General features: G+C 52.1%; 1 protein-coding gene across 1 annotated transcript in view; it reads left to right on the forward strand.

Moving 5' to 3' along the window:
• Positions 1-26,658, forward strand: part of COL27A1 (collagen type XXVII alpha 1 chain) — a 1,169,012-nt gene that overhangs the window by 69,176 nt on the left and 1,073,178 nt on the right. Inside the window, exon 2 of the mRNA XM_069236924.1 lies at positions 3,849-3,919. Coding sequence (XP_069093025.1) covers positions 3,849-3,919 — 71 coding nt within the window. The remainder of the gene's footprint in view (positions 1-3,848; positions 3,920-26,658) is intronic.

Raw genomic sequence — 26,658 nt, forward strand, 5'->3', positions numbered from 1 at the left:
CAGGGGTCTGATGTCCATTGAAAGAGGCTGATGTCTGAAAGGCACTGTTCGCTTCTTCACCTGAACTGGTTGGTCCAGTCTTAGTCTCATCAGGCCTTCTCCAGACTTCTCGCATTCGCCATGTTACATTTGAATGATAGTTCAGAGGATGGCATGTGAACATGTCTGCATGGGCTGTCTCAGGAGGGTGGCCTTACAGTTGCCTGCACTGCAGAAAGCACTTAGGTATCCACAGAGATAGCACAGATATTGGGTGCCATCCAGTGTCACAAGCAGGGGTACAAAACTTGGCTCATCCTTCTGCAGGATGCAAACTGTGGGTTTAGTGACCCTCCAGAGCATCATGCGTAGTCACTGGTGTTCGTGGTTAATGTAAGCAACCCAGGGGGGTACCCAGCAGTGTGAGGCCTCGAGAAGGCGGACCTGATACTCATCCTGGGACTGCTTCTTATCAGGCACTAAAAAGATTGGCTAAACCAGAGATTAAAGGACGCCTTGGTGGCTCTCCAGGAACCAGATGCTGTAAACCAGGTCAGGGTTATCATTTGTACTCGGTGAAGCTGCACTGCCCTCTCTAGACAGCTTGAGTTGTGCTTGTGAATCTACTGCAGATTCACATGCCGAACATCATTTTGTCTCCTAGAGCCAGGTGCTGTAACCCATTTCAGGATTATCATTTGTACTCAGTGAAGCTGCACTGCCCTCTCTAGACAGCCTGAGTTGTGCTTGTGAATCTACTGCAGATTCACATGCCGAGCATCATTTTGTCTCCTAGAGCCAGGTACCCATGTCAGGATTATCACTTGTACTTGGTGAAGCTGCACTGCCCTCTCTAGACAGCCTGAGTTGTGCTTGTGAATCTACTGCAGATTCACATGCAGAGCATCATTTTGTCTCCAGGAACCCATGTCTGGGTTATCACTTGTACCTGGTGAAGCTGCACTGCCCTCTCTAAACGGCCTGAGTTGTGCTTGTGAACCTACTGCAGATTCACATGCCGAGCATCATTTTGTCTCCTAGAGCCAGGTGCTGTAACCCATGTCAGGATTATCATTTGTACTCAGTGAAGCTGCACTGCCCTCTCTAGACTGCCTGAGTTGTGCTTGTGAATCTACTGCAGATTCACATGCCGAGCATCATTTTGTCTCCAGGAACAAGGTGCTGTAACTCATGCCTGGGTTATCACTTGTTCCTGGTGAAGCTGCACTGCCCTCTCTAGACAGCCTGAGTTGTGCTTGTGAATCTACTGCAGATTCACATGCCGAGCATCATTTTGTCTCCTAGAGCCAGGTGCTGTAACCCATTTCTGGATTATCATTTGTACTCGGTGAAGCTGCTCTGCCCTCTCTAGACAGCCTGAGTTGTGCTTGTGAATCTACTGCAGATTCACATGCCGAGCATCATTTTGTCTCCTAGAGCCAGGTACCCATGTCAGGATTATCACTTGTACCTGGTGAAGCTGCACTGCCCTCTCTAGACAGCCTGAGTTGTGCTTGTGAATCTACTGCAGATTCACATGCAGAGCATCATTTTGTCTCCAGGAACCCATGTCTGGGTTATCACTTGTACCTGGTGAAGCTGCACTGCCCTCTCTAAACGGCCTGAGTTGTGCTCGTGAATCTACTGCAGATTCACATGCAGAGAATCATTTTGTCTCCAGGAACCAGGTATCCATGTCTGGGTTACCACTTGTACCTGGTGAAGCTGCACTGCCCTCTCTAAACAGCATGAGTTGTGCTTGTGAATTTACTGCAGCGTCACATGCAGAGCATCATTTTGTCTCCAGGAGCCAGGTACCCATGTCAGGATTATCATTTGTACTCAGTGAAGCTGCACTGCACTCTCTAGACAGCTTGAGTTGTGCTTTTGAATCTACTGCAGATTCACATGCCGAGCATCATTTTGTCTCCTAGAGCCAGGTGCTGTAACCCATGTCAGGATTATCATTTGTACTCGGTGAAGCTGCACTGCCCTCTCTAGACAGCCTGAGTTGTGCTTGTGAATCTACTGCAGATTCACATGCCGAGCATCATTTTGTCTCCAGGAACAAGGTTCTGTAACTCATGCCTGGGTTATCACTTGTACCTGGTGAAGCTGCACTGCCCTCTCTAGAAAGCCTGAGTTGTGCTTGTGAATCTACTGCAGATTCACATGCAGAGCATCATTTGGTCTCCTAGAGCCAGGTGCTGTAACCCATTTCAGGATTATCATTTGTATTCAGTGAAGCTGCACTGCCCTCTCTAGACAGCCTGAGTTGTGCTTGGGAATCTACTGCAGATTCACATGCAGAGCATCATTTTGTCTCCAGGAACCAGGTACCCATATCTGGGTTATCACTTGTACCTGGTGAAGCTGCACTGCCCTCTCTAAACAGCCTGAGTTGTGCTTGTGAATCTACTGCAGCTTCACATGCCGAGCATCATTTTGTCTCCTAGAGCCAGGTGATGTAACCCATGTCAGGATTATCATTTGTACTCAGTGAAGCTGCACTGCCCTCTCTAGACAGCTTGAGTTGTGCTTGTGAATCTACTGCAGATTCACATTCAGAGCATCATTTTGTCTCCAGGAACCCATGTCTGGGTTATCACTTGTACCTGGTGAAGCTGCACTGACCTCTCTAGACAGCCTGAGTTGTGCTTGTGAATCTACTGCAGATTCACATGGCAAGCAATATTTTGTCTCCTAGAGCCAGGTGATGTAACCCATGTCAGGATTATCATTTGTACTCGGTGAAGCTACACTGCCCTCTCTAGACAGCCTGAATTGTGTTTGCGAATCTACTGCAGATTCACATGCTGAGCATCATTTTGTCTCCAGATACCACTCCTTTAACCCATGTCAGGGTTATCACTTTCATTCAGGGAAGCTGCACTGCCCCCTCTAGTCAGCCTGAATTGTGCTTGCGGATCTGCTGGGGGTTCACATGCTGAGCAACACTTTGGGGGTTATTACAACTTTGGAGGAGGTGTTAATCCGTCCCAAATGTGACGGATATACCACCAGCCGTATTACGAGTTCCATAGGATATAATGGACTCGTAATACGGCTGGTGGTATAACCGTCGCTTTTGGGACGGATTAACACCTCCTCCAAAGTTGTAATAACCCCCTTTGTCTCCAGGAACCAGGTGATGTAACCCATGACAGGGTTATCACTTGTACTCAGTGTAGGAAAGTACCCTCTTTCTGGTGTGGCTACCCCTGGCTTTTTCCTGATGTCAGTGTGTTTGACTGTGTTCACTGGGATCCTGCTAACCAGGAGGCCAGTGATTGTGCTCTCTCCCAGTTTGGTGGCTGGGACTCCACACACCCCACGTTTGGCATACTGGTGCCCCATATAAGTCCCTAGTGTATGGTACTTGGGTACCTCGGGCATTGGGCCACCAGGGGTTCCCCATGGACTGCAGCATGTATTATGCCACCCATGAGAGCCCATGTAAAATGTGTTGGCAGGCCAGCCATTGCAGCCTGTGCGAAAGGGTGCATGCATCTGTAAAGTTATCTGTACAGTTCCTGTAGAGTCTCAAAGCTGAGGACATCTGAACTTCAAAGGGGTGCAAGCCAGGGTGCTCAACCGGCTGGTCAACAGAAAGCATATTAAAAGACAGTCATTAGGTGACCCCTTAATGGACCTAGTTCACACCGAGACTCCAGTCACAGAAGCCATGCACCCGGAGTCTGCTTGTCGAACCATGAACATTTGATCTGCTGGCAGAAAGTGGGGGTAACCATGCCAAAAAGAGGGTACTTTCCTACAGGGTGGATGTGCATGTGGGTAGATGTACATAGAGGAGGGGTGGTTGTACACACATCAGTATCTAATCTTGGCCTCTCTCTCCTCTCCTCTAGGTCTTCCCTCTGCGTCTGGACTCTGCTCTACCTCTTCTGCTGCTTGGGGTTCACAGACGGCGCCTCTAATGGTAAGAAGTGTGTGCACAAAGCCACTACTTCCTGGGTCTGTTGTGAGTTGTAAACAGGAAGTGATGTCACAGATGTAGCATAGGGCGACACGTCTGGGGTCCCGGGCTGCCTCTGCCACCCTCCACATAGATACACCCGTTGTAGCCACCTGCAAGTATGCATGTGACACTACATCTACACACCCAGGAGTACCCATCTGTGAGTATATGTGCAACAAGTCATCTACACACCCAGGTGTACCCATCCGTTAGTAGATACGTGACACTACATCTACACACCCAGAAGTACCCATTGGTGTGTATGTGTGCAACACTACATCTACACACCCAGGTGTACCCATTGGTGAGTATGTGTGCAACACTACATCTACACACCCAGGGGTACCCAACCGTTAGTAGATACGTGACACTACATCTACACACCCCGTTGTACCCATTGGTGAGTATGTGTGTAACACCACATCTACACACCCAGGTGTACCCATCGGTGAGTATGTGTGCAACAATACATCTAAACACCCAGTTGTACCCATCGGTGAGTATGTGTGCAACAATACATCTACACACCCAGGAGTACCCATCTGTGAGTATGTGTGCAACAATACGGATGTATGTCGGAACTACGCCTGCCGGAACAACGAGTGCCTGAACAACAAGGTCGGAACAACGACCTCGTTTTTACCACTAATGCCTTTACAACGAATCGTTAAGGCATTCGTGGTAAAGGCATTCCTGGTAAAGTCATTAGTGATAGGCATCCATTGTTCCTGCATGCGTACCCCTGGCCCCCCTCCCCTACCCGTAAAAATTACTGCAACCCCCCCCCAAAACCACACCCACCCTTGCCCCTAAAACTACCCCGCCTCTAAACCTGACCCCCACCCTACCCCCAAAACCTAAAACAACCCCAACCCCCACCCCATCCCTGAAACCTAAAGTACCCCATCACTAAAACTACTCCGAGCCCCCCACCCTGCCCCTAAACCCCCCCAACCCCCACCCCACCCCTAAAATTACCCGATCCCCCAACCCACCCCTAAAACCCCAACCCCCCACCCCACCCCCAAAATGTAAAACAATCCCAACCCCCACCCCTGAAACCTAAAGTACCCCAACCCCACCCCTAAAACTACTCCGAGCCCCCCACCCTGCCCCTAAACCTAAACTCCCCCAACTCCCGCCCCCTGGCCCTAAACCAGAAAATACCCCAACCCCACACCCCCAACCCTAAACCTAAAACCCCGACCTCCCACCCCCGGCCCCAAACCAGAAAATACCCCGACCCCCCCCACCCCGCCCCCAAACCAGAAAATACCCTAACCCCCCACCCCACCCCCGTCCCCCAAACCAGAAAATACCCCGACCCTAAACCTTAAACCCCAACCCTAAACCTTAAACCCGACCCCCCCACCCCCAAACCACAAAATACCCCTACCCCCCACTCCCGACCCTAAACCTTAAACCCGACCCCCCCACCCAGACCCCAAACCTTAAACCCCGACCCCCCACCCCTGCCCCCAAACCAGAAAATACCCCCACCCCGACCCTAAACCTTAAACCCCGACCCCCCCACCACTGGCCTCAAACCTTAAACCCCGACCCACCGATCCCTGCCCCCCAAACCAGAAAATACCCCTACCCCCACCCCGACCCTAAACCTTAAACCCCGACCCCCAAACCATAAAATACCCCGACCCCCCCCACCCCGACCACAAACCTTAAACCCCGACCCCCCCACTCCCACCCCCAAACCAGAAAATACCCGACCCTAAACCTTAAACCCCAACCCGACCCCCCCCACCTCCCAAACCAGAAAATACCCCTACCCACCACCCCCGGCCCTAAACCTTAAACCCCGACTCCCGCCCCCGCCCCACTTACCTGAGTCGTCGCCTCGTCCTCCTCAGCTGACTCCCTTGTTTGTGCCTTAACCACGCATGTGCGTTGTTCAGCACATGCGTGGTTAAGGCACAAAACAACGAAGTCTAAGCTAAGGAAAGCGTTGATCCGCTTTCGTCAACCAGGACTTTGTTGTTTAGGAGTCGGCGTTGAGGGCGTTTCCCCAACAATACATCTTCACACCCAGGAGTACCCATCGGTGAGTGTGTGTGCAACACTACATCTTCACACCCAGGAGTACCCATCGGTGAGTGTGTGTGCAACACTACATCTACACACCCAGGTGTACCCATCTGTGAGTATGTGTGCAACACAGGAGTACCCATCTGTGAGTATGTGTGCAACAATACATGTACACACCCAGGTGTACCCATCTGTGAGTATGTGTGCAACAATACATGTACACACCCAGGTGTACCCATCGGTGAGTGTGTGTGCAACACTACATCTACACACCCAGGTGTACCCATCTGTGAGTATGTGTGCAACACAGGAGTACCCATCTGTGAGTATGTGTGCAACAATACATGTACACACCCAGGTGTACTCATCTGTGAGTATGTGTGCAACAATACATGTACACACCCAGGTGTACCCATCGGTGAGTGTGTGTGCAACACTACATCTACACACCCAGGTGTACCCATCTGTGAGTATGTGTGCAACACTACATCTACACACCCAGGAGTACCCATCTGTGAGTGTGTGTGCAACACTACATCTACACACCCAGGTGTACCCATTGGTGAGTATGTGTGCAACACTACATCTACACACCCAGGGGTACCCAACCGTTAGTAGATACATGACACTACATCTACACACCCCGTTGTACCCATTGGTGAGTATGTGTGTAACACCACATCTACACACCCAGGTGTACCCATCGGTGAGTATGTGTGCAACAATACATCTAAACACCCAGGTGTACCCATCGGTGAGTATGTGTGCAACAATACATCTACACACCCAGGAGTACCCATCTGTGAGTATGTGTGCAACAATACGGATGTATGTCGGAACTACGCCTGCCGGAACAACGAGTGCCTGAACAACAAGGTCGGAACAACGACCTCGTTTTTACCACTAATGCCTTTACAACGAATCGTTAAGGCATTCGTGGTAAAGGCATTCCTGGTAAAGTCATTAGTGATAGGCATCCATTGTTCCTGCATGCGTACCCCTGGCCCCCCTCCCCTACCCGTAAAAATTACTGCAACACCCCCCCCAAAACCACACCCACCCTTGCCCCTAAAACTACCCCGCCTCTAAACCTGACCCCCACCCTACCCCCAAAACCTAAAACAACCCCAACCCCCACCCCATCCCTGAAACCTAAAGTACCCCATCACTAAAACTACTCCGAGCCCCCCACCCTGCCCCTAAACCCCCCCAACCCCCACCCCACCCCTAAAATTACCCGATCCCCCAACCCACCCCTAAAACCCCAACCCCCCACCCCACCCTACCCCCAAAATGTAAAACAATCCCAACCCCCACCCCTGAAACCTAAAGTACCCCAACCCCACCCCTAAAACTACTCCGAGCCCCCCACCCTGCCCCTAAACCTAAACTCCCCCAACTCCCCGCCCCCTGGCCCTAAACCAGAAAATACCCCAACCCCACACCCCCAGCCCTAAACCTAAAACCCCGACCTCCCACCCAGGCCCCAAACCAGAAAATACCCCGACCCCCCCAACCCCGCCCCCAAACCAGAAAATACCCTAACCCCCCACCCTACCCCCGTCCCCCAAACCAGAAAATACCCCGACCCTAAACCTTAAACCCCAACCCTAAACCTTAAACCCCGACCCCCCCACCCCCAAACCACAAAATACCCCTACCCCCCACTCCCGACCCTAAACCTTAAACCCGACCCCCCCACCCAGACCCCAAACCTTAAACCCCGACCCCCCACCCCTGCCCCCAAACCAGAAAATACCCCTCCCTACCCCGACCCTAAACCTTAAACCCCGACCACCCCACCACTGGCCTCAAACCTTAAACCCCGACCCACCGATCCCTGCCCCCCAAACCAGAAAATACCCCCACCCGACCCTAAACCTTAAACCCCGACCCCCAAACCATAAAATACCCCGACCCCCCCACCCCGACCACAAACCTTAAACCCCGACCCCCCCACTCCCACCCCCAAACCAGAAAATACCCCGACCCTAAACCTTAAACCCCAACCCGACCCCCCCCCCCCACCTCCCAAACCAGAAAATACCCCTACCCACCACCCCCGGCCCTAAACCTTAAACCCCGACTCCCGCCCCCGCCCCACTTACCTGAGTCGTCGCCTCGTCCTCCTCAGCTGACTCCCTTGTTTGTGCCTTAACCACGCATGTGCGTTGTTCAGCACATGCGTGGTTAAGGCACAAAACAACAAAGTCGTAGCTAAGGAAAGCGTTGATCCGCTTTCGTCAACCAGGACTTTGTTGTTTAGGAGTCGGCGTTGAGGGCGTTTCCCCAACAATACATCTTCACACCCAGGAGTACCCATCGGTGAGTGTGTGTGCAACACTACATCTTCACACCCAGGAGTACCCATCGGTGAGTGTGTGTGCAACACTACATCTACACACCCAGGTGTACCCATCTGTGAGTATGTGTGCAACACAGGAGTACCCATCTGTGAGTATGTGTGCAACAATACATGTACACACCCAGGTGTACCCATCTGTGAGTGTGTGTGCAACAATACATGTACACACCCAGGTGTACCCATCGGTGAGTGTGTGTGCAACACTACATCTACACACCCAGGTGTACCCATCTGTGAGTATGTGTGCAACACTACATCTACACACCCAGGTGTACCCATCGGTGAGTGTGTGTGCAACACTACATCTACACACCCAGGTGTACCCATCGGTGAGTGTGTGTGCAACAATACATCTTCACACCCAGGAGTACCCATCGGTGAGTGTGTGTGCAACACTACATCTACACACCCAGGTGTACCCATCTGTGAGTATGTGTGCAACAATACATCTACACACCCAGGAGTGCCCATCGGTGAGTATGTGTGCAACACTACATCTACACACCCAGGTGTACCCATCGGTGAGTATGTGTGCAACACTACATCTACACACCCAGGTGTACCCATCGGTGAGTGTGTGTGCAACACTACATCTTCACACCCAGGAGTACCCATCGGTGAGTGTGTGTGCAACACTACATCTACACGCCCAGGTGTACCCATCTGTGCGTATGTGTGCAACACAGGAGTACCCATCTGTGAGTATGTGTGCAACAATACATGTACACACCCAGGTGTACCCATCTGTGAGTATGTGTGCAACAATACATGTACACACCCAGGTGTACCCATCGGTGAGTGTGTGTGCAACACTACATCTACACACCCAGGTGTACCCATCTGTGAGTATGTGTGCAACACTACATCTACACACCCAGGAGTACCCATCGGTGAGTGTGTGTGCAACACTACATCTACACACCCAGGTGTACCCATCGGTGAGTGAGTGTGCAACACTACATCTACACACCCAGGTGTACCCATCGGTGAGTGTGTGTGCAACAATACATCTTCACACCCAGGAGTGCCCATCGGTGAGTGTGTGTGCAACACTACATCTACACACCCAGGTGTACCCATCTGTGAGTGTGTGTGCAACAATACATCTACACACCCAGGAGTGCCCATCGGTGAGTGTGTGTGCAACACTACATCTACATACCCAGGTGTACCCATCGGTGAGTGTGTGTGCAACACTACATCTACACACCCAGGTGTACCCATCGGTGAGTGTGTGTGCAACAATACATCTTCACACCCAGGAGTACCCATCGGTGAGTGTGTGTGCAACACTACATCTACACACCCAGGTGTACCCATCTGTGAGTATGTGTGCAACAATACATCTACACACCCAGGTGTACCCATCGGTGAGTGTGTGTGCAACACTACATCTACACACCCAGGTGTACCTATCTGTGAGTATGTGTGCAACAATACATCTACACACCCAGGTGTACCCATCGGTGAGTGTGTGTGCAACAATACATCTACACACCCAGGTGTACCCATCTGTGAGTATGTGTGGAACAATACATCTACACACCCAGGAGTGCCCATCGGTGAGTATGTGTGCAACACTACATCTACACACCCAGGTGTACCCATCTGTGAGTATGTGTGCAACAATACATCTACACACCCAGGTGTACCCATCGGTGAGTGTGTGTGCAACACTACATCTACACACCCAGGAGCACCCATCTGTGTGTATGTGTGCAACAATACATCTACACACCCCAGTGTACCCACCCGTGAGATGGTAGACGATTGCCCCCCCCCCCCACCCCCAGTGTCCCCGCGGGTGACGTGGGCTGTGCTTGGCTCTGCCTTGTAAGGTTTTCCCTGGCACTGTGCCAGGCTCACGGCCCTGGCAGCGCCTGCTCCACTCCAGCGAAGGCAGCTGCTCTTAAATATTTTTTTCAGTGTCTTGCAAATGTGTAAGTGTTCGCTTTCCCTCCAGAGCTGTACACTTGGGAAGAGCCTCACATCTGCGGCGGGGGAGCTGCCCAGGTGCCCTGCGTGGGAGTACACTGAGCTCTTTGAGGGCATTGGGGTAAGGTGGGGTACCCCTTCCTGTGGGGGCAGGCGCGGCGGCGAGGAGTCTGGGCAGAAGTGCGGGTTCAGTGTCAGGAAACCGGCGCTGGACTAGAGTCCACTTTAAAGTACACTCAGCGGCGAAGGGAGGCAAGACGGGGCAGTGGAAGGGGTGAGTGAGGAGAGGCAGTGGAGGGGGTGAGGAGAGGGAGTGGAGGGATCGAGTAGAGATAGTAGAGCAAGGAGCAAGAGAATCGACTCAGGAGCAAGGACTCAGGAGCAAGAAGAATCGAGTATGGCCAAACCCCGGATCATACCCCTAATATAAGGATGCTTGATAATCCGCAGAATCAAGAATCTACTTGGCCAGTTGACCAGGGGGTCCTGGTGGTTTGCAGGGCGCCAGGCCCCATTGTGTATTTGTGGTGCTAGGAACTGTATTTCTTGTAGTTTGATTTTCAAACCCTGTTCTGGCTACCTCTAAACTGTGTTTTATGATGTTGAGGGTGTCTCGCATACTTTGGGTTATGCTAGTGAAATTATGTTCCACCCTGTGCTTTTTGCCCATAATGCTGGTGATACTTAGGAGGTAATTGTCTAATATTAGACTGTTGTGATTTTGGGCGTACAATGCGTTTGATACCGACTGTGATGCTGTGCTTTATGTGGTTTATATCTCAGGATGATAAGTACAGTAATTCTCCTCTTACACCACTCCATCTTCCGTGCTATCTTGTTGAATCAGCCCTGTTCTGAAGTAACAACCTATCCCTAATCGCCTCACTTTCCTGTCTCCACAATAACTCAGGTTCCTTCTCCCGACGTATGGATTATGTGCCCCCTTCTTGCCCTCATACTTCTCCCCACCACCACCGTCCTAGTAACACCCTTCCCTTATCCCCACCACCCTCCCCCTCCACAATTTCCCAACATGGCCACCACTCGAATTAAGTCTGGAATTAATTGCTACAAAATCATCTACCCTTCTAACCTGACTAAAGCTGCAGCAAAACGTTTCAAGCATAACACCATTGAATGTTTCCCCGATTCCCTTTTTGTCGATCAGTTTTATAATGGTCGGTATGGGGGGGCTCAAAAACGATCTAATTTTTTTCACCCACGACATACCCTCTTGGTCTACCAGCTTTTACAATTCCTTTAACGTCACCTCCTCCTCCTCCATCCCTCATGGGAAACAGCTAAAAATGTCCCCCTCTGCGGGCTTTAACGGCTCCCTCACTATCTCACTCTATAACAACGGTACTGTTATGATACAAGCCAAAGACTCCTATCTCTCTCTCTTTGACCGCCTCTTCCCTTCCCTACTCCCCTCCCCTGCGACCGGGCTATCCCTTGACTCTCCATCTAGCTCCACCAATTACTCCCTTTCTCCTCCCTTGACCCCCCCACTCTCCAATAGGCTGCACCCTGGGGAGGCACAGGTCGACCCTCTTCTCTCCCCTCGGACCTCCCCTCCCATTCTTCCCCCCTCACAGTATGCCCCTCCCCTCTTCACTTCAGCCTCACCTCTAGCTAACACGCTCCTCGTCCATTCTGCACCATTCCGGCACTCTATTCTCATCTCCTCCCCCCTATCCCTTACGGCCACCCCCCTCCTTAGACCACCTCTCCACCAGCCCTCTCCCCCTGTCTATGTTCCCTACGTTCCCCTTGTTCCCTCCTCCTCTCTGCTTTTTCGCCCACTCCTCCCCTCACTATGTACCCCGATTTCCCCACAAATACTTTCCATCTCTCTCCCTCCCCACTCTCCTCCAGCAATGCTGCGCTACCCCCTTTCCTCCTCTGGTAACCCCTGCCCTCCCTCGGACCGAGCAGAATCGCTTCTTTTCTTCAACTTCCCTTTCTCCCAATCCCCCCCACTCTGCCTGATACCCGCTCCCTCACAGCCACCTCACTTAGCTACCAGGACCTATCCAACCCCCTCCCCTCCCTTCCTTCCTTACCTCCCTAATCCCTATGACTCCTCACACTCTTCCCCTCTCCCACCGCCCCACTCCTCTGCTATCGCCCCCTAATTCTGCCCCTTACTCCTATCCTTCTTGCAACGCCAACAACGTCAACTCTCCTCTCACCCCTGGCGCACCAACTCATGCTCTCATCCAAAACCGTTCCCCACCTCTGAACCCTATACCCCTACTCCCCTCCCATTCCCCCACCTCTCCCTGCCGTACACTGCCTAGTGCACCCCCTCCTGTTTCCAACGAGTCACCCAACATGCCGTGCTCTTCCTTACTCTCTCTGGAAAATAAGCTAGGCTCTCTAATCACCGCCATCTCCCAACTTGAAGCTACCATTCTAGTTTTAAGCTCCAAGATCTTGACTTTTCCACACACCTCAATTCCTTTGGCAAACACTCACCCTTCCACGAGATGTACCTCACCCTCACACCCCATTATAGCTAAGCATAGCCTGTCGTCTGCAAATCCACACAAGCACTCGATCGCCACCCTTCCTTCACTTCCACTTCCCAGTAACCCTGTTATCTACACTATTCCGACCATCTCCTCTATCAGAACCACTCACCTACCTAAACCCTCCCGAGCGACCTCATATAAGTACAATATCCCTATCACCCCTCATAGCCCAAGTGCCCCCGTCACCAAAACAGTTGCGTCAGAGCTGCGCTGTTTACTCCACAACTGCAGATCTGCAATAAAACACAAACTTGAAATCTCCGATACCATCAACTTGCACAATATTGACATGCTCTTCCTCACAGAGACCTGGTTCAACGATACCTCTCACTCTATGTTTGATCTCCTTGTACCCACAGGCTATTCTATACTTAGAAATGACAGAATTGACAAAATTGGGGGAGGTGTTGCAGTCATCTTTAGAAACTCCCTTCAACTTAAGGCTCTTCCTAACAGCTCCTTTCACACCTTTGAATGCCTATCTCTTGAGCTTCAATTGCACCACCGCTCACCCCTCAGATTCCATGCTATTTACCACCCGCCTGGTAGCAGCCCTTAGTTTTTGGAGGAACTCAGGGACTGCATCAGCGACCAATACACACAAAGTGACAATCAGATCTTCGTGGGTGACTTCAATGTCCACTGGGGCTCGCCTCAAGACACCTATGCGAACTTGCTGGCCACCTTCCTCTCTGCAAACGATCTTATCCAACACTGCACAGAAACAACACACTCTAAAGGCTCAATCCTGGACCTTGTTATTTCTAAAGCAGGCTTGCTGACTATCGCTACCCCTATTCATGTAGACTGGTCGGACCACCTCCTCATCCCATTCTCTCTTCACCTATCACACTCTATAACTCTTGGCCAGCCTAAGAGGGCTACTTCCTGGTTCCGTGCCACAAAAAATATTGACCTCAGTACCCTCTGTGATTCTGCTTTGCTATCACTTCCAAGGCTAGACCCGGACCTTGATGTTAACGATCTCACCTCCCAATACCTCACAGTCCTTGCAGTCAAAATCGATAATGTCGCTCCTCTCCAAAGCAAAAAGAAAAGGCCCACTCCCTCAGCACCTTGGTTCAACAAATCCCTCTATGAAGAAAGGAAGCTCCTAAGAGCCCTTGAGAAACAATGGAGACAAGTGCCCTCCACTAAAAATTTAGCCACGCTTCGTTCAGCAAGATCCAAGTACCACAAACTCATCTTCCTTGGAAAAGCGTTGCACTACAAATCCCTCCTTGACTCAGCCAAAAATAGACCAAAAAAACTATTCGACCTCATCAAGAACCCAAACAGCTCACCCCCAACCTCCAAATTGGAAGATTCCACAAAGAAAGCAGAGGAATTCGCTGTATTCTTTGACGATAAGGTAAAATCACTTGTAGATCAGGTCATTCAGCCTACCCCTACAGAGGAGCGCAAATCCCTAACCATTTGGCAAAACTTTGACCCCATCTCTGACGATGCTCTCCTTAAATGCATCCTCGATACAAAGCCCTCTAACCATTCTCTTGACCCCATCCCTAGTGCCATTGCCATTGACTTCTTTACTAATTCTCTTTCCTATTGGACCACTCTGGTCAACCTCTCCCTCAGTCAAGGCTCCCTTCCTGTCTCCTTCAAAACTGGGCAGGTCACTCCTCTGCTAAAAAAACCCACCGCTGATGCGAACGACCTTAACAACTACCGTCCCATCACTAACCTACCCTTCCTTGCGAAAATCACAGAAAAATGTGTAGCGAAACAACTCTCTCGCCATATCAAGGAAAATGATCTTCTTGACAATTTCCAGTCCGGCTTCATTCAAAACTGCAGCACTGAAACAGCCCTGCTGCTAGTGATTGATGACGCGCTGCGGATACTCGATTCAGGGGAGTCTTGTCTTCTAATTCTTCTGGACCTTTCTGCAGCCTTTGACACTGTTAATCACAACACTCTCCTTAACACTCTTCAACAGAGAATGGGCATGGAGGGCACTGTGCTCAAATGGTTTGCCTCCTTCCTCTCTGATAGATCCCAAATGGTCAAAATAGCTAACAGTCTCTCAGCTCCTTTAGCGGTCAGTCAAGGTGTTCCTCAAGGCTCCATACTTGCACCCACACTGTTCAATCTCTATTTAGAACCGTTGGGAAATCTCCTGAGTAAATCCGGGATCTACTATCATCTATATGCGGATGACACTCAGATCTACCTTAAGGTGGCCTCCACTCACGATCTCTCCTTCCTTAGCTCTACTCTCGACTCCATTCAAAACTGGATGGTAACTCATCAACTGATTCTGAATCCCTCCAAAACAGAATTCCTCCTCCTCTCCTCCTCACTTTCTCATCCCCCAGTGCAAACATGGATGGATCAGATCAATCTAATGAACAATAAGCCCATCATTGTCGAGAGCGCAAAATCCCTTGGTGTCATACTCGACAAAAAACTCAATCTACTCTCCCACATTAACTCCATTGCAAAGTCTGCTCGACACCAACTGCGCCTTCTTTGGGGGATTCGTCGCTTCTTCCCGGAGTACGACCTTAAAACCCTGGTCCAATCGCTGGTTCTCTCCAGATTGGACTACTGCAACTCTCTTCTTACTGGCCTTCCCAAATCCCACCTTTCCCCCCTGAAGTCTATTCTCCATTCAGCAGCTCGTTTCATATATGGGGCCAAAAGAAGCGACCACATCACACCCATTTTATCCACCCTCCGTTGGCTTCCCATAGAGGCAAGATCTATCTACAAAACTGCATGTATCACCCACAAAGCCTTGCACTCCTCCTCCCCTCGCTACCTGGTGAATAAACTGAAACTCTCTGGGGGCTCCAGACCTTCACGTAATGCAGAAAAGTTATTGCTTGAACCTCCCATTTTCAAGAAGGAAAGATCGATGGCCCAATCCTTTTCAGGCAACGCGGTGAGAATCTGGAACTCACTTCCGCCTCAGCTTCGGACCACCACCTCTTCCCAGGCCTTCAAAACTGACCTCAAAGCTCTCCTCCTTCAAAGACACTTCCTAAGTTAATTCAAGCCCTCTGTTTTCTGAAGGAAGTCCTTCCATTATAGGAAAATCTGTTCTCCATGCCTATAGAAGTGCCTTCCCAGGGTGTTTTTGTGTTTTGAGTGTCTGCCATTTAGTGCAGTATTATACCTCTACCTGTATTTTGTACTCTTTTGTAACTTGCACACGGCACCTTTCCTTTTACAACGTATCATTTGCTACCTCTTATTTCTTGTGTGCTTTTGATATATGCACAACGGCCACCACTGCCTCATGTAACCTAACTATAGTTTTAGTGTTTTGAGTGTCTACCATTTATTGCAATTTTATTTCTTTTTTTACCTCTACTCGTACTTTATTTGCTCTTGTATCCTGCACATATCACTTTTTCCTTTCGTAACGTATCGTTTGCTACCTCATGTATTTTTTTGCTCTTGATACTTGCACAATTATCACTTGCCTCATGTAATGTAACATTTGTTTTTGTGACAGGCACACTTGTAATTTTTCTCTTCATGTATCTTTACTTTGCCTATTGTGAAGCGCTCTGACACCTTCGGGTAAAGTCCGCGCTATATAAAAACGCATTAAATAAATAAATAAATAAAGTAGAGGGGGTGAGGAGAGACAGTAGAGGGGGTGAGGAGAGGGAGTGGAGGGATTGAGGAGAGACAGTAGAGGGATTGAGGAGAGACAGTAGAGGGATTGAGGAGAGACAGTAGAGGGGGTGAGGAGAGGCAGTGGAGGGGGTGAGGAGAGGCAGTGGAGGTGAGGAGAGGCAGTGGAGGGGGTGAGAAGAGACAGTGGAGGGGGTGAGGAGAGGCAGTGGAGGGGGTGAGTGAGGAGGGGCAGTGGAGTGGGTGAGGAGGGGCAGTGGAGGGGGTGAGGAGAGGCAGTGGAGGGGGTGAGTGAGGAGGGGCAGTGGAGGGGGTGAGGAGAGGGGGTAGAGGGGGTGAGGAGAGTCAGTGGAGGGGTGAGGAGAGACAGTGGAGGGGGTGAGGAGAGGCAGTGGAGGGGGTGAGGAGAGGCAGTGGAGGGGGTGAGGAGAGGCAGTGGAGGGGGTGAGGAGAGGCAGTGGAGGGGGTGAGGAGAGGCAGTGGAGGGGGTGAGGAGAGACAATGAAGGGGTGAGGAGAGACGGTGGAAGGGGTGAGAAGCAGTAGAGAGGCTGAGGAGAGACAGTAGAGGGGGTGAGAAGCAGTGGAGGGGGTGAGGAGAGACAGTGGAGGGGGTGCGAAGAGACAGTGGAGATGGTGAGAAGAGGGTGTGTAGGGATGCGAAGAGACTGGATGGAAGAGGAGAGACAGTGGAGGGTTGGGAAGAGATAGTGGAGATGGTGAGGAGAGACAGAGGAGGGGCGAGTAGATGCAGTGGAGGGGTGAGACAAGAGTGGAGAGGGTGAGGAGAGGCAGTGAAAGGGGTGAGAAGAGACAGTAGAGAGGCAGTGGGGGGGGTGAGAGGAGGCTGGGGTGAGGAGAGACAGTGGAGTGTTGAGAAGAGACAGTGCAGGTTGAGGAGAGGCAGTAAAGGGGTGAGAAGGGGCAGTGGAGGGATAAGGAGAGACAGCGGAGAGGGTGAGGAGGCAGCGGAGAGGTGAGAAGAGACAGTGGAGAGGGAGATGAGAAACAATGGAGGGGGTAAGAAGAGACAGTGGAGGGGTGAGAAGAGACAGTGGAAGAGATGGGAAGAGACAGTGGAGGGGGTGAGAAGAGACAGTGAAGAGGGGCTGAGGAGAGACAGTAGAGGGGTCAGGAGAGGCAGTGGAGGGGTGAGGAGAGATAGTGGAAAGGGTGAGGAGAGACAGTGGCGGGGTGAGGAGAGACAGTGGCGGGGAGAGGAGAGACAGTGGCGGGGAGAGGAGAGACAGTGGACGGGTGAGAAGAAACAGTGGGGGTGAGTAGAGGTAGTGGGGGGTGAGAAGAGACAGTGGAGTGGGTGAAGAGAGAGTGGAGAGATAAGGAGAGGCAGTGGAGGGGTGAGAAGAGGCTGAGTGAGAAGAGACAGTGGAGGGGGTGAAAAGAGACAGTGGAGAGGGGTGGGAGAGGCAGTGGAGGGGCGAAGAGAGACAGTGGAGGGATGAGGAGAGACAGTGGAGGGGATGAGGAAAGACAGTGAGGGGACAGGAGAGGCAGTGGAGGGGTCAGAGGGGGCAGTGAAGGGATGAGGAGAGACAGTGGAGGGGTGAGAAGAGGCAGTGGAGGGGATGAGAAAGACAGTGGCGGGGTGAAGAGGGACAGTGGAGGGGTGAAGAGGCAGTGGAGGGGTCAGAGGAGGCAGTGGAGGGGTGAGAGGGCAGGGCTCCTTCACTGTTGTGCATCCAAGCTGCTGTGTGTGTTTACAGAGGAGCGTCCCCTGGCAGCACTTCAGAGCCCTTGTTAGTTTTACATTGAATAGACGGGGACATTGTTTGTCTGTTTGAGGCCTTTGCTGGGGCTTGTAGGGCAGAATTACATGTGATGTGAACAGAGGGATTACAGCGGTTTTACACCCGCGACCCACCCTCTGGGAGGAGCGCTGCAGACAGGGAGGGCACCGAGAGCCATCAAAGAGACAGACATCACTGAGAGACAGCCAGCACTGACAGCTCACACCTGACAGACATCTCTGAGAAACACCCAGCACTGACAGCTCACACCTGCCAGATACCACCGAGAAACAGCCAGCACTGACAGCTCACACCTGGCAGACATCACCGAGAAACAGTCAGCACTGACAGCTCACACCTGCCAGAAACCACTGAGAGACAGTCAGCACTGAGAGCTCACACCTGCCAGACACCACTGAGAGACAGCCAGCACTGACAGCTCACACCTGCCAGACACCACTGAGAGACAGCCAGCACTGACAGCACACACCTGCCAGACACTACTGAGAGACAGCCAGCACTGGCAGCTCACACCTGCCAGACACCACTGAGAGACAGCCAGCACTGACAGCACACACCTGCCAGACATCACCGAGAGACAGCCAGCACTGACAGCACACACCTGCCAGACACCACCGAGAGACAGCCAGCACTGACAGCTCACACCTGCCAGATACCACCGAGAGACAGTCAACACTGACAGCTCACACCTGCCAGACACCACCGAGAAAGAGCCAGCACTGACAGCTCACACCTGCCAGACACCACCGAGAGACAGCCAGCACTGACAGCTCACACCTGACAGACATCACTGAGAGACAGCCAGCACTGACAGCTCACACCTGACAGATATCTCTGAGAAACACCCAGCACTGACAGCTCACACCTGCCAGATACCACCGAGAGACAGCCAGCACTGACAGCTCACACCTGGCAGACATCACCGAGAAACAGCCAGCACTGACAGCTCACACCTGCCAGACACCACTGAGAGACAGTCAGCACTGAGAGCTCACACCTGCCAGACACCACTGAGAGACAGCCAGCACTGACAGCTCACACCTGCCAGACACCACTGAGAGACAGCCAGCACTGACAGCACACACCTGCCAGACACTACTGAGAGACAGCCAGCACTGGCAGCTCACACCTGCCAGACACCACTGAGAGACAGCCAGCACTGACAGCACACACCTGCCAGACACCACCGAGAGACAGCCAGCACTGACAGCACACACCTGCCAGACACCACCGAGAGACAGCCAGCACTGACAGCACACACCTGCCAGACACCACCGAGAGACAGCCAGCACTGACAGCTCACACCTGCCAGACACCACCGAGAGACAGCCAGCACTGACAGCTCACACCTGCCAGACCCCACCGAGAGACAGCCAGCACTGACAGCACACACCTGCCAGACCCCACCGAGAGACAGCCAGCACTGACAGCTCACACCTGCCAGATACCACCGAGAGACAGTCAGCACTGACAGCTCACACCTGCCAGACACCACCGAGAAAGAGCCAGCACTGACAGCTCACACCTGCCAGACACCACAGAGTGACAGCCAGCACTGACATCTCACACCTGCCAGACACCACCGAGAGACAGCCAGCACTGGCATCTCACACCTGCCAGACACCACCGAGTGACAGCCAGCACTGGCATCTCACACCTGCCAGACACCACCGAGAGACAGCCAGCACTGGCATCTCACACCTGCCAGACACCGCCGAGAGACAGCCAGCACTGACAGCTCACACCTGCCAGACACCACCGAGAGACAGCCAGCACTGGCAGCTCACACCTGCCAGACACTGCCGAGAGACAGCCAGCACTGACAGCTCACACCTGCCAGACACCACCGAGAGACACCCAGCACTGACAGCTCACACCCGACAGACATCACCGAGAGACAGCCAGCACTGACAGCTCACACCCGCCAGACACCACAGAGAGACAGCCAGCACTGACATCTCACACCCGCCAGACACCACTGAGAGACAGCCAGCACTGACAGCTCATACCAGCCAGCACATACCATCCAGACACCACTGAGAGACAGCCAGCACTGACAGCTCACACCTGCCAGACACCACTGAGAGACAGCCAGCACTGACAGCTCATACCAGCCAGCACATACCATCCAGACACCACCGAGAGACAGGCAGCACTGGCAGCTCACACCTGCCAGACATCACCGAGAGACAGCCAGCACTGACAGCACACACCTGTCAGACACCACTGAGAGACAGCCAGCACTGACAGCTCATACCAGCCAGCACATACCATCCAGACACCACCGAGAGACATCCAATACTGACAGGACACACCTGCCAGACACCACTGAGAGACTGCCAGCACTGACAGCACACATCTGCCATCACATACCTGCCAGACACCACCGAGAGACAGCCAGCACTGGCAGCTCACATCTAACAGACCTCACTGAGAAACAGCCAGCACTGACAGCTCACACCTGCCAGACACCACTGAGAGACAGCCAGCACTGACAGCTCACAGCTGCCAGATACCACTGAGAAACAGCCAGCACTGACAGCTCACACCTGACAGACACCACTGAGAGACAGCCAGCACTGACAGCTCACACCTGACAGACACCACCGAGAGACAGCCAGCACTGACAGCTTACACCTGACAGATACCACTGAGAGACAGCCAGCACTGACAGCTCACACCTGACAGACACCACTGAGAGACAGCCAATACTGACAGAACACACCTGCCAGACACCACTGAGAAACAGCCAGCACTGACAGCTCACACCTGCCAGACACCACAGCACTGACAGCTCACACCTGCCAGACACCACTGAGAGACAGCCAGCAGACAGCACACACCTGCCAGCGCATACCATCCAGACATCACCGAGAGACAGCCAGCACTGACATCTCACACCTGCCAGATACCACTGAGAGACAGCCAGCACTGACAGCTCACACCTGCCAGACCCCACCGAGAGACAGCCAGCACTGGCAGCTCACACCTGCCACATACCACTGAGAGACAGCCAGCACTGACAGCACACACCTGCCAGATACCACTGAGAGACAGCCAGCACTGACAGCTCACACCTGCCAGACCCCACCGAGAGACAGCCAGCACTGGCAGCTCACACCTGCCAGATACCACTGAGAGACAGCCAGCACTGACAGCACACACCTGCCAGAGACCACTGAGAGACAGCCAGCACTGACAGCTCACATCTGCCAGGCACCACTGAGAGACAGCCAGCACTGACAGTTCACACCTGACAGATACCACTGAGAGACAGCCAGCACTGACAGCACACACCTGCCAGACACCACCGAGAGACAGCCAGCACTGACAGCTCACACCTGCCAGACACTGCCGAGAGACAGCCAGCACTGACAGTTCACACCTGACAGATACCACTGAGAGACAGCCAGCACTGACAGCTCACACCTGCCAGACATCACCGAGAGACAGCCAGCACTGACAGCTCACACCTGCCAGACACCACTGAGAGACAGCCAGCACTGACAGCTCACATCTGCCAGACACCACTGAGAGACAGCCAGCACTGACAGCTCACACCTGCCAGACACCACTGAGAAACACCCAGCACTGACAGCTCACACCTGCCAGACACCACCGAGAGACAGCCAGCACTGACAGCTCACACCTGCCAGACACTGCCGAGAGACAGCCAGCACTGACAGTTCACACCTGACAGATACCACTGAGAGACAGCCAGCACTGACAGCTCACACCTGCCAGACATCACCGAGAGACAGCCAGCACTGACAGCTCACACCTGCCAGACACCACTGAGAGACAGCCAGCCAGCACTGACAGCTCACATCTGCCAGACACCACTGAGAGACAGCCAGCACTGACAGCTCACACCTGCCAGACACCACTGAGAAACACCCAGCACTGACAGCTCACACCTGCCAGACCCCACCGAGAGACAGCCAGCACTGACAGCTCACACCTGCCAGACCCCACCGAGAGACAGCCAGCACTGACAGCTCACACCTGCCAGATACCACTGAGAGACAGCCAGCACTGACAGCTCACACCTGCCAGACACCACTGAGAGACAGCCAATACTGACAGAACACACCTGCCAGACACCACTGAGAAACAGCCAGCACTGACAGCTCACACCTGACAGATACCACCGAGAGACAGCCAGCACTGACAGCACACACCTGCCAGACACCACTGAGAGACAGCCAGCACTGACAGCACACACCTGCCAGATACCACTGAGAGACAGCCAGCACTGACAGCTCACACCTGCCAGACATCACCGAGAGACAGCCAGCACTGACAGTTCACACCTGACAGATACCACTGAGAGACAGCCAGCACTGACAGCACACACCTGCCAGACACCACTGAGAGACAGCCAACACTGACAGAACACACCTGCCAGACACCACTGAGAAACAGCCAGCACTGACAGTTCACACCTGACAGATACCACTGAGAAACACCCAGCACTGACAGCTCACACCTGCCAGATACCACTGAGAGACAGCCAGCACTGACAGCTCACATCTGCCAGACACCACTGAGAGACAGCCAGCACTGACAGCACACACCTGCCAGACACCACTGAGAGACAGCCAGCACTGACAGCTCACACCTGCCAGACATCACCGAGAGACAGCCAGCACTGGCATCTCACACCTGCCAGACACCACTGAGAAACACCCAGCACTGACAGCTCACACCTGCCAGACACCACCGAGTGACAGCCAGCACTGACAGCACACACCTGCCAGACACCGCCGAGAGACAGCCAGCACTGGCATCTCACACCTGCCAGACACCGCCGAGAGACAGCCAGCACTGACAGCACACACCTGCCAGACACCGCCGAGAGACAGCCAGCACTGACAGCTCACACCTGCCAGATACCACTGAGAGACAGCCAGCACTGACAGCTCACACCTGGCAGACACCACTGAGAGACAGCCAGCACTGACAGCTCACACCTGACAGACAGAGACCCCCCCCCCTGCAGACAGCCACAGAGGATGGAAAAACACAAATTATAGTTACTTGAGAGAACTGTAACTACAACTGCTGAGTTTCTATTGTTTTGTGAGTGTAAAATATGAACCTCACTATAAGGTCACTTTTTTGTGTGAATTTCTACATTTTCCTAACTATATCCTCCCTGTATGTTTAGTGTTTTTTTAGTTAACTACCTAGTGGCCTAGTTACTTTAGATAAAGCAATTTTTGTTTTGCTAATAACTTTGGTGCTGTTTGATGAATCTTCACAAAATGTTGTAAGAAAATACACATTCACTTCAGCCTCTGCCTGGAAAGTTTTGGGGTGATTCATCAAGCGGGTTTGAGAAAAAGGGGGGGGTCCCAAAATGCTTTTTCCCCATGCATTTGTCAATAGGGATTTTGAACAGCAATAAAGCCCGAACCACTGGACGGATTACCCCAAATTTGGCAGAAAGATAGCTATTGGTTCAGAAAGCACCCTTCTTATTATTTGATGTAAATCCCTTTTAGAGAAAATAAAGAAAATCTGAATTTGTACTTATAGGAACACAAAGGCTTCGCGAACCCTTCCTGTCTCGTGCTGAGATCTGATTAGCTACCAGGAAGTGTTGACAGCCATGTTGGGACTCTGCTTCAGCTGAATCACAGCAAAAAAGATGAAAAAAGTAAAGGGGTTAGGTTAGGGACTGTAGGAGGCTGGCCTGGCTTGTAGTGAGTACCAAGGGGTACTTGCACCTTGCACCAGGCCCAGTTATCCCTTATTAGTGTATAGGGTGTCTAGCAGCTTAGGCTGATAGATAATGGTAGCTTAGCAGAGCAGCTTAGGCTGAACTAGGAGACGAGTGAAGCTCCTACAGTACCACTTAGTGTCATATGCACAATATCATAAGAAAACACAATACACAGATATACTAAAAATAAAGGTACTTTATTTTTATGGCAATATGCCAAAAGTATCTCAGTGAGTACCCTCAGTATGAGGATGCCAAATATACACAAGATATATGTACACAATACCAAAAATATGCAGTAATAGCAAAAGGAAGTAATGCAAGCAATGTATAGTCACAATAGATTGCAATGAGAGCACATAGGGATAGGGGCAACACAAACCATATACTCTAGAAGTGGAATGCGAACCACGAATGGACCCCAAACCTACGTGAGCTTGTAGAGGGTCGCTGGGACTGTAAGAAAACAGTGAGGGTTAGAAAAATAGCCCACCCCAAAACCCTGAAAAGTGGGTGCAAAGTGCACCTAAGTTCCCCAAAGAGCACAGAAGTCGTGATAGGGGAATTCTGCAAGGAAGACCAACACCAGCAATGCAACAACGATGGATTTCCTGACGAGAGTACCTGTGGAACAAGGGGACCAAGTCTAAGAGTCACGATCAAGTCGGGAGTGGGCAGATGCCCAGGAAATGCCAGCTGTGGGTGCAGAGAAGCTGCCACCAGATGGTAGAAGCTGTGGATTCTGCAAGAACGACAAGGGCTAGAAACTTCCCCTTTGGAGGATGGATGTCCCACGTCGTGAAGAGTCGTGCAGAGGTGTTTCCGTGCAGAAAGACAGCAAACAAGCCTTGCTAGCTGCAAGGGTCGCGGTTAGGGTTTTTGGATGCTACTGTGGCCCAGGAGGGTCCAGGATGTCGCCAATTGCGTGAGGAGACAGAGGGGGCGCCCAGCAAGACAAAGAGCCCACTCAGAAGCAAGCAGCACCCACAGAAGTGCCGGAACAGGCACTACGAAGTGGAGTGAACCGTAGCTCACCCGAAGTCACGAAAGAGAGTCCCACGACGCCGGAGGACAACTCAGGAGGTCGTGCACTGCAGGTTAGAGTGCCGGGGACCCAGGCTTGGTTGTGCACCAAGGAAATCCTGGAAGAGTGCACAGGAGCCGGAGCAGCTGCAAATCACGCGGCACCCAGCAATGCAGTCTAGCGTGGGGAGGCAAGGACTTACCTCCACCAAACTTGGACTGAAGAGTCACTGGACTGTGGGAGTCACTTGGACAGAGTTGCTGAGTTCAAGGGACCTCGCTCGTTGTGCTGAGAAGAGAGCCAGAGGACCGGTGATGCAGTTCTTTGGTGCCTGCGGTTGCAGGGGGAAGATTTCATCGACCCACTGGAGATTTCTTCAGAGGTTCTAGTGCAGAGAGGAGACAGACTACCCCCACAGCATGCACCACCAGGAAAAGAGTCGAGAAGGCGGCAGGATCAGCGTTACAAGGTCGCAGTAGTCATCTTTGCTACTTTGTTGCAGTTTTGCAGGCTTCCAGAGGAGTCAGCGGTCGATTCCTTGGCAGAAGGTGAAGAGAGAGATGCAGAGGAACTCTGATGAGCTCTTGCATTCGTTATCTAAAGGAATCCCCAGACACAGAGACCCTAAATAGCCAGAAAAGGAGGTTTGGCTACTTAGGAGAGAGGATAGGCTAGCAACACCTGAAGGAGCCTATCAGAAGGAGTCTCTGACCTCACCTGCTGGCACTGGCCACTCAGAGCCGTCCAGTGTGCCAGCAGCACCTCTGTTTCCAAGATGGCAGAGGTCTGGAGCACACTGGAGGAGCTCTGGGCACCTCCCCTGGGAGGTGCAGGTCAGGGGAGTGGTCACTTGTGGGAAAGTAGCCTCTTTCTAGCCTTGTTACCCCCACTTTAGGCCTGTTTGTGAGTGTATGTCAGGGTGTTTTCACTGTCTCAATGGGATCTTGCTAGCCAGGGCCCAGTGCTCATAGTGAAAACCCTATGTTTTCAGTATGTTTGTTATGTGTCACTGGGACCCTGCTAGTCAGGACCCCAGTGCTCATAAGTTTGTGGCCTATATGTATGTGTTCCCTGTGTGGTGCCTAACTGTCTCACTGAGGCTCTGCTAACCAGAACCTCAGTGGTTATGCTCTCTCATTTCTTTTTAAATTGTCACTAACAGGCTAGTGACCAATTTTACCAATTTACATTGGCTTACTGGAACACCCTTATAATTCCCTAGTATATGGTACTGAGGTACCCAGGGTATTGGGGTTCCAGGAGATCCCTATGGGCTGCAGCATTTCTTTTGCCACCCATAGGGAGCTCTGACAATTCTTACACAGGCCTGCCACTGCAGCCTGAGTGAAATAACGTCCACGTTATTTCACAGCCATTTTTCACTGCACTTAAGTAACTTATAAGTCACCTATATGTCTAACCTTTACCTGGTAAAGGTTAGGTGCAAAGTTACTTAGTGTGAGGGCACCCTGGCACTAGCCAAGGTGACCCCACATTGTTCAGGGCCAATTCCCCGGACTTTGTGAGTGCGGGGACACCATTACACGCGTGCACTACATATAGGTCACTACCTATATGTAGCTTCACAATGGTAACTCTGAATATGGCCATGTAACATGTCTATGATCATGGAATTACCCCCTCTATGCCATCCTGGCATAGTTGGCACAATCCCATGATCCCAGTGGTCT

Source organism: Pleurodeles waltl, chromosome 6 (genome assembly GCF_031143425.1).
Source record: "Pleurodeles waltl isolate 20211129_DDA chromosome 6, aPleWal1.hap1.20221129, whole genome shotgun sequence".
Taxonomy (NCBI): domain Eukaryota; kingdom Metazoa; phylum Chordata; class Amphibia; order Caudata; family Salamandridae; genus Pleurodeles; species Pleurodeles waltl.